Here is a 9,905-nt window from a genome sequence, read left to right on the forward strand (position 1 = left end):
AGGGCTTACGTGTTTCACTTAAGTGAATCTTGCCATCTTTAAAGAAAACAAGCTCCTTCTTCAAAGCGTCTTTAGAACTTTCACAATCGCTCCTTCCATGGTTAGTACTATCACACCATATGCATTTATGTACAAAGTCTTCTCTGTTTTGAGGCCATTCCTTTGTAGGTTGGCTTGATGGTTGCCCCTCTCTCTTCTAACCTTACAAGTTTCATCTTCAATTCTTGCATCCCTTTAACAGTCTCGTTTAAGATCTATCTTTCACTCTTTGAAACCACTATAACATGCTTTATAGAACGCTAGCAAGGATACTTAATATTTAACTTCATTCCACTCAGTATTTAGGCCTTGTTGAACATCTTTGTTCACTTCTCTTGAATCTCTTTCCTTGCAAAACTGACATAAATAGCTTCGTTTTCTTTGAATTTATTGGCAATTGAGCATAGTGCCATTCAAATTCCCTCAAAAAAAATCGTCGATGAAAATCCCTTTTTTGACCCTAGTTCATTTCTAATTGAGCTTACATGCTCTTTGATCTCAAGAAACATAACCTACTCGAACCATCTCTGCTTTAGGCACTCAATGCATTCCGTTTTCTTTACATGCCCACAAAGATACTTTCTTACACATTTACCATCAATTTGAATCATTTTGTTTACCACTAATTGAAAGACTTTAGTTGAAGAAAGTCATGTCTTTCAATAGCTTGTTGTTGTTGCATAAACATGGCAAAGGTTTCAAATATTTGCATGGTGACTAGATCAAACTTCATCTCCTATTGTTGTTGTTGCTCCATAAAAAAAAGTGTGGAGAAGTTTGCAGTGCATCTAGGAAAGTACTAATCCTATGAACTGTGAGAGTTGGCAAGCAAATGAAACAAAATGATTGAAGAAAAACAAATACTTGAAAAGAACAAAAACCCAACAATGAAAGCTTCACTCTTTTAAAAAGGCAAGATCAACTCAAAGTTCGTGTGTGGTGTTAACCCAATTGCACAGATACAATACTCATTGGCCTTGTATAAAACCTTGATTCTTCACTTTAATTTTTAGTCGAGATCATTTCATGGAAGTTTGTGCAATGGAATGAAAGTTTGTGCACTTACATTAGACGACTTGACATGCTTATTTGTTGAATGAAGACCCTTACATCTATCCTGACAAAGTCCAACACAAGGTAGAAACAAACGGAGTGCACAAGGCAACCGTTTTTTCACCTTTAAATGATGTATTAGATGACCAAAAGTGCAAGTTTTCGACTCTATAAGGATTCCCCAACTTGACAACGTCATTGATATAAAATTTTGATCTATTATTTGCTGTTTTCGATCATTTTATACCACTTCATGATCAATTACTGTCGAGTTTAGCTCAAAAATGACCTTTTTTCACATCAAAGGCCAAAACGAGTTGGAGAAAAATCCTAAATTTATGAAAACTTCCCTAACTTAAATTCCATATTGAACCTCGGTTTGCCACTTGCCAAGGACTTTCGATACATTTTTTGCAACTACATAAAATACTACTATTTTTGAATAAGATTACCCATATTGGACTTTTAGGTAAGACAAGCGAGCCACATCCAAGCACTTAACTTTATACATTCCTACATCACGTTAAGCAAGTTTTAAGAAGAGAAAACATGTAATAATACCGCATGCAAGGTACAATCACATATTGCACAATCTACACATGGTAGACATGCATTGATGAATTGTGATGTGGATGATGTAATTCTTGCTTAAAGCTCATGATAAACGCTTTCCAAAGCAAGCATGAGTTATCTTGAAGAGGAAGTATTGGGAATCTTAAACATTAGGCTTTGATGGCCATCCACATGTCTAGAGGAGTTGAAAATGTCACTTTAAACAAAAAACTAACATCATCTTTTGCATGGTTGAAAAGTTGTCAATTCACTCATACAAAATTTTGTCAAGTTGGGACGATTGAAGTGCAATAACCGTCCTTAATTACTCGGCCAAAACATGTTTTTTTATGCATCTTATAAAGACGATCCTTTTTTTTTTCCATTTAAAAAGTATGTTTACCCTACCAGGCCAAAGCCCTCATTCAATGTAAAACATGAAAAATGCAAAGGCACCAATAGATATTGCCATGCTAAGTGGAATAGCTTTCCTCAAATTTCAGTGCCCATTAAAGTTGAGGTGCAAGTTTAATCCTAACTTTGTATTCACTTAAGCTGTCTAAAACCAACATTGCTTTTGCAATGAGTTCCAAGAATTCTCGAGGAAAAAACATCCTTCCTCGTAGACGAGTAGCAACACAAAAGGCATGGATAATAGTTAACCTCCTACTGTAAAGCTACACACAGTAAGCATATTGGTTATTAAGTTTGGAAAATGTTGGTGAAGCAAGATAATATATAACCACAGTCCTTTCAGATACAAGGGTGGTCAAAAGAGATGATGAAAGAATGAGATGAAAGAGTAGCAATCGTTCTTTGTACTTCAACCAGACAACAGCAAGGTTAGGCATGTGCTGCATCCTCATCTCTTAGTCTACATAAGAGTTAAGATAATCTTCATTGATTTACCCACCACATCAAAACCACAAAGCCATGATATCAATTCTCGAAGACCTTCATCCGTACTTGCTTTCATCACAAGCAGACAACAGGTTATGTGCATACTAAAGCAAATACCCATCAACCAATATCTACTTGCTTTCCACAATCCTCAAATCCATGATGACTTGACAGATGCACATAAAGGAGAGCAGTAAATATTGCATAACATCCGAGAAAATATCACATCTGCCCAAGTCCACAGCTAGTCAGAATTCCAAAAAACACTGACAACCTTCGCAAGAAAGAAACAAAATTCTTTCAAGACTTCAGTACCTATCACACTCATCTTTCAAGCAACTGAAACATCTCACAATGCAGTATTCGAGAGGAAAAAAGTTTAAGAAGCTGTGATAACCACATGCTGCACCAACTAAGCGAGCACATAATGAATAAAATCAAATCTGCCGAAGTTCACAGCTCGTCAAGCATACATATCCAGCACTGACAGTACCAGCTTAACCTCACAAGATCTTTTCACACATTCAATGCATGTCTAAACACATCCCTCAAATAACTAAGCAACCCACAATATAGTCTTTTAAGGAAGCTGTGGAAGCAAACAGAGTCTGCACCTATTAAGCTCATAAAGTCAGGCCACACATAATAAAACAGAAAAAAATCCCAGGCCTGATCATCATGGGGGTATTAACTTTTCTGTACGTGTCAAGACTCTCCCAAATGGTTAAAAACTTGAGGTGACAAGCTTCATCACCAAGTGCTTCAAAGTGCCGAAGATGTAAAATCAAAAAAGCAATAACCAGCACTCAAAGAGGCCATGGTAGCTTGCATATATCTGTATTAATCAATAGAGACAGTAACTCTCTTCTTGGTCTCATCCATTTTGGGAGAAGTGATGCGCAGGACACCATTCTTCAACTCAGCCTTAATTGCATCTACTCTCACATTGTCTGGAAGCTTGATCTTGATATTGTATGAGCCTGTGCTTCTCCTGGACCAATCATCCTCTGTACCTGGCTTCTTCTCACCTTTGATCATAAGGTTGCCTTCCTCTACATCAACTTTAACTTCTTCCTTAGATAAGCCAGGCATGTCAAGACGCAGCTTAAAGGCTTTTTCATCCTCCACAACATCCCAAGCGGCTCGGCTGTTGCCACGGAGGTGTTGGCCTTCCAACTTGGAGACACTGCCAAAGACATCATCCACAATATCCCTCAGGCCCAGAAGAGATGATCCTCTACCTAACGGAAACATATCTGAATGGCAAAACGCAAACACAAGTGGTGAGCAAAACCAACCAAACGACTCTACTGGAGTGAATCATGGTGAACTCCCATATGAACGTGAAACCTAGCAAATCTACAACAGCGAACCACCGACTAACACAAGCGCATGCACAACCACATACCATAGAGAGGCACAGTGTACTGGGGTGATGACGCCCGTCGACTGGAGCCTGCATCCACATCGTCAACATCTTGAAACTTCAGGCAAGCGTTTGCAAACCCTCTACAACAAGGGGAAGGTTCGAACGAAGCCTTGCCAAGAGCAGATAGTCTCCGGGCGAGAATGCGTGAAGCCATCTGAAGTCAAACTGCTGCAACACTGCAAGCAAAGCTAGCTGGAAGCATGGGGAACTTAGGAGAGCTGACACCAAAGACGAAGCAAGAAGAAGAAAGACGCAGACGCAGAGCTCGTGAAGGTCTTACCTTGGTAAAGAAGGTATCGATCGAGATGCTATATGGTTCGTTCAAAAATGCCACATACAGAACGCTCTGAAGAAATAGCAACCCCAAGCTACCCTGCGAATCTTCTGGAAAGTTCGAACTCGGTTCTAAAGACAGTTTAAAGTTTTATTTTACGTCACTCGCAAGTTTTCCAGGCGGGTGCTCAGCTCTTCCGCCGCACTAGTGTTCACATAAGGCGGTCCATGGCAAGCATTGGCTGCAAAAGAAAGGCATCAGGGTGGAAGTGCTCACGGGGGGGTTGGAAGAAAAAAAGGTCAGGGTGGAAGAGAAAAACGAAAATTCTTCCTCCATGCGGCAGCCTAGTCAGCAGCTTCTGCCAGCTCATGTGAACAAGGCAGCGAGAAAGAGAGGTTTTGATTGGCTCGCAGGAGATTCTCTGCTCTTTCGTCGCGCGATGTGAACCCAGCCTAAGCCAGCTCATGCGTGGCCATCTCAAAGCGGGAGGTAAACATTGCTTCTTGTTTTTTAGGGGCAATGCACTAGGTTGCACACACATTTCGCTCACATGGTGGACTCATCAGCAGGCAGGGAAATTGGGAACGCGGCGGAAAAGTACATAGCAATCCTACTTCTAGGGCATGGACATTGTGGGTAGAATTTGCTTGCCTTGTCAGCTTCCTCTAGACGTTGCAGCAATCTTTCCCTTCATGTGTGTACCCTTTCATCAATGCCCATGTCGACAAGTTGTGAAATGCAAGAACCCTACAAAGCAGTCACCACACCAAATCTAACCCTCATTTATCCTTGTTTTGGGATGCCAAAGGTACCCTCCACATGCGAGGGGGGTAAGAGCACTCCCCAATAGACCGAGGGACTTGAGGAGATGGAGGGCCCGCTTAATTACAAGCAGAGTGCCATAGCATAGGAAGAGGGTGAAACATCACCTGCAATCAACATTGAATAGTCTACCTTTGGTTTATACGAATCCATGCTCTGTAGCAAAGACCTACTTCTACCAATTAAAAGGCGAATCAAAGGTTTAGAGGAAGCACCCCACAACGAAAATGCATCTCACCCTTCCGAGATTTGTGCAACAACAATTTGAAAAGACAAAACTGGCTATGGGGCTTCAGTTACGCGCTTTGAGGGCCCTCCAGATGCACCGTTAGCAGGCCTATGGGGGAGCCCTCTAATTGTTATCAAGGGATGATGGGACCAGGATTTGATGTTCACACCCACACGTGAAGTACAGGGGGGTAAGGCCTATTTCCAATTGCACCTCTTTGAGGTGAAGTTATTTGAGGAGATGCGGTAACTCGAAACAATTACCCCCTCCTCGTGCAGTACCCCCCAAACCGACCAATGCCAATAAGACTTCTACAACATTCCAATTGCTTTTGAAACAAGCTGTTGCACTGCAATTTAGACTTTATCTACAAAAAAATTCCATGCATCTCACACTTCTCTTAGATTGTGAAGGATACCCATAAATCTTCTCGCCTATGTGCATCAACCCACACTCATATCTTTTCCATGCATCTTCATAACATCTCAGACTCCACCACTGCAGTGATAACACTCTGCCTTGCCATCCTAATGGTGAACCCACCAACAAAATGCCTGGATATACTAATGCACCAGCAATTGCAACGTATTGTTACTCAAATCCTCCCCAAACACATATAAAGTGCCATTTTGCACTCAACCCATTAGCTATTCACATATTGAGGCTAGTACCAACTGTTGCTCCCATCGCACAAGACTCCCAAGATCATCACCTATCACACCACATTTGTTATGATGATACAGAATCACACCTCCCATTGGCTCAACTTCCATCCACTTTTTGGCACTTTACCGAACCTCTAAAAACTCTTAACAGGCAATCACTAACACCTATGCAAGATGCGGTTTTCATGCATATGCTTCTTCCCTCAATTGTCAATTCTTCTTCATGCTACATTGCCGAGTCCAACATGCGCGTGCATTGTTTTTTCACATCTCGCTTGCTCCCTTGCTAACTCCCACTTTCTTGCACGACTACATAGGGATAACATGCACATGCTAGACCTCTCTTGTCATGACATGACTCCCCTCTTGGAGAAGTTCTTTCATCCTTGAAAACAAAGTGGGATACTTTTTATAAAGAACACTAATGTTTTCCCACTTGACCTATACCATGATAGTCAAGAATATGTTTAGGTTTATATTGTTGAATGGGAAGCTCAATGAAATCGACAAGCACATCTTGATCGACGTTGTCCATACGTAAGTGTTTTTGTAAACGGTTTACATGAAAAGTCGGACAAATACTAGAGTGTGCAGGCCATATGTCCACCAACTTGCTAGAGTAATTTAAGAGATAGCTTAAGTGTAGGGCCAATTTTTATACTTTTTGTATGGTTTGGAACACGTAAGATGTGCATGTCAAACATTTTGATGAGCAATTTTCAACATATACATGTGATCTTGGATAAAGTCCTAGACTTGCAGAATTTTCTTCGTGGCCAACCCCACTGTTAATGGTGACTTAGGTTGAAGAATATACATAAGCCTCAGCAAGTAATTCACTTGTTTTGGGCCTTGGCTAAAATGTTTCTTAAGAAGTCAAGCTGTTTAATTTGCATAGCATGTCAGACATGCCTTAGCTAAACACTAGGGCCCATAACACCTCTTGTGTAGGCATGAGCAAAACCTTGAAACATTTGTTGCTTTTAATTGGGCATGGGAAACAACCTCTAATAAGAAAGAGACTATTTCCACTATTATAGTGTTTGGTGCTTGCATATGCTGATGACTGAGCTTATGCTCATAGTGTGAGGCGAAGGGCTAAATGGGCCAAGCATGGGGGTTTTCCTATAAGCAGAGGGCAGGATGGCTAGGTGGAGTAACAATTTCCACACTCTACAGTCTCTTAGTGGTATCAGAGCTTAGGTTAGAAATCTATTTTGGGCTTTGCATGCATGCATGCAAGGGCATGGTGCAACCTATGGAGAAAACAAAGGTTCTGGACAGTAAAGCTTACGTACAGCTTCTCTAACCACACATACAATTTACAATCGACCTACAACCTTTTGTAGCAAGGCGGAGCTTTGTGGATCTGCGATGACCCTAGGAGAAGCAATTCTCATCTATAAGACTAAACTCTAGGTCAATTAGCAAAGACAAATTTAAAGCAAAGACAAGTTTATACATCTACAATGTCAAATAACATTACATAATTAAATGCACTCAATCAAACCATGAAAAACCACAATAGTCAAATATAAATATCCACAAATATGAAGCATAGAAAGTAGTATACCTGGAGGTATATGATGCATCTCCTCAATGGTTGTGAAAATAGACATGCAATGTTGAAGCTCAATACATGAGAAAGCTGAAGTCCATCTATGCTGCAAAATCATCAAACAAAACACTACCACGTAGAAAGGTGTGTCAGTATAAAAGTGAAAATTTTATTTCTTGAATGTAGATAGAAACAGTTCATATACTAAGGTCTCAAATCTAAGTGTCTAGAGGAAAAAACCCAAAGGGAAAAAAGTTCCTCTAGTACACGTGCATGTGTCTAGTGCACCATAGTTAATATGTACAAGTCAAGGGTCTAGTGAAACTAGGAGGGATATGATGTAACATTTAATGGTCTAGTAACTTGTGTGTAACAGAAAATAGCATTAACATAGTGAGCATTTCATTAGAATAGATTCCTAATGAGAATAACAAGAGTGCTTGGGTGGAGAGAGCAACAAAAAGCATAACACCTAGTTAGATAGCATGAACAATACTTCAAAAGAGAGAGAAATTAAGCAATTCACAACAGTTGAGGACCGGATTTGCATGGAGCCGGTCCCCCCTCCAAAAGGCTTTGTATTATGGTTTCTCCCATCAAGAGAGACATTTTACAATACAATTCTTTGTGTTCCTTCAATACTAGCTAGTGCAATGAAGGTGGAAACTTCAAGCACTAAGCACAACACTTATCAAACACAACATCAATTCCCTCACAGTCTCAAACCCAAGACCTCACACACCTTCGAAGATTGTGAGAGCTAGCGCGATATGAGAGTAGATTGAGAGAAAGAAGGAGTATTCTTACGAGAAAGATATACATCTCCTCACATAATCACTCATATTAGCATAGCTTAGCTTAGTAATTAGCATGGTAGAGGAGATGAGCATGCATTGAAGCTTGGCTCTTGGTTGGATTTGCATCAGAAAGCCAAGAGGAGTTGGTATAGGCCTCCCTTCTCACAAGCTTGGAGTAGGTAGTAAGCTTTCCATTAAAGCTTGAGAAGGAGAGAGAGAGAGAGAGAGAGAGAGAGAGAGTGAGAGAGAGAGAGAGAGAGAGAGAGTCTTCTTGCTTCACACATTGATTGTGTGTGTGTAAGTGAATAATGCCTTGAGAAAATCAGCCCCCTCTCTCTCTTGGTCAACCCCCCTTGCTAATTGCTCATGCTACAACCCTATCGGACCTCCCTAGGCTTAGCCAATAGGATTTCAGGAGCATAAGTGATAGCCTTCTAACATGTGTCCCCCTTTCCCCTTTTGTGAGAGCTTTAGGTAATTAATAAATGCAACTAGACTCTCATTGGACCCCTTTGCCTCCTGGCCAATAGGAATCAGGCAAGCCATTGGGCTGTTGAATGCTCATTGGACCCCTTGGGACACTGTCCAATAGTCTTCTAGAGAGCTTAATTCTTATTGGTTCTTTTATTAAGTGTTCTTAAATTGATTAAACTAGATTTACTCTAGCCTAATTCTCATTGGTCCACCTCCAAGGTCATCCAATAGGATTTGAGTACACCTTGTGGGCATCTGGCCTAGGGAGCTGACATGTGTCCCTCATTCCCTTTGTGTAAAGGGAGCTTGTGTGTTTGTGTGTGTGTGTGTGTGTGTGTGTGTGTGTGTGTGTGTGTGTGTGTGTGTGTGTGTGAGTTTCTCTCTCATCTCCTACAACTAGGGCTCGTCCCCTCCTATGTAGAGATGCATGAAGACTTTTGGGACACACACAAAGCATCCAATTTTCCTAATGTTTGACCTTTGGACACAACCTTTGAATTTTGGAACCTTAGCATTTTGGAAGTCTTAATGGGCTGAACCTTAGGGTATTTTAAGCTCATTGTTGCACATTGCTCTTCTACAGATGGCCCCCCCTTTGGATCCCTATTTTCCCTCCTTTGGATCCCTACTATGGCCGGGCTGCCAGCTTAACCAATATTCTAGCTTTTTCTCCCCTGGCACTTCCCCATATTAAATGATCAGTTTAACATGAGAAAATCATTTAGGAGAATTAGATATTAGTTTTTATGACATTACCTCTCTCTTGAAATTATAGTCGTCCTCGACTATGGGGTATAGAAGTTAAAGCATATTCATTAGTCCTTTTTCCTAGTGGGTAGAGGATCCCTATGATACCCTACGACATCGTTCCAGAATGGATGAGTAGTCCATTTGGTGCTTGAGAGCCTAAGCTGCCGCAAGCATGTCTGCACATTAGTCCTATCAATCTTCCATAGTAGAGTGACAAGCTCTACTTGGTGTTCGGGAGACATCGTCTCCGCAAACTTGATCTAAGCATGCATACTACTTCATTTTTGTGCACAATGAAGAAAAAGAGAGTCTTATAAGACAAAAATTTTGTTCGTTTTTAACATTTGTACGTTTGCTTACTCT

At 40.8% G+C, this 9,905-nt stretch overlaps 1 protein-coding gene across 1 annotated transcript; it reads right to left on the reverse strand.

Annotated features, from left to right (window-relative positions):
• Positions 1–3,097: 3,097 nt before the first annotated feature.
• Positions 3,098–4,408, reverse strand: LOC147461535 (small heat shock protein, chloroplastic-like). The gene is made up of 3 exons (XM_086509053.1): positions 4,254–4,408; positions 3,953–4,165; positions 3,098–3,800 (listed from the first exon to the last, which is right to left on the reverse strand). Exons 2-3 carry the CDS (start codon positions 4,125–4,127, stop codon positions 3,385–3,387), a joined length of 591 nt encoding a protein of 196 aa, XP_086365179.1. The 5' UTR covers positions 4,128–4,165; positions 4,254–4,408; the 3' UTR covers positions 3,098–3,384.
• Between the last annotated feature and the right edge of the window lie 5,497 nt (positions 4,409–9,905).

This window comes from Adiantum capillus-veneris, chromosome 3, assembly GCF_014529385.1.
Source record: "Adiantum capillus-veneris isolate H3 chromosome 3, ASM1452938v2, whole genome shotgun sequence".
In the NCBI taxonomy this organism is placed as follows: domain Eukaryota; kingdom Viridiplantae; phylum Streptophyta; class Polypodiopsida; order Polypodiales; family Pteridaceae; genus Adiantum; species Adiantum capillus-veneris.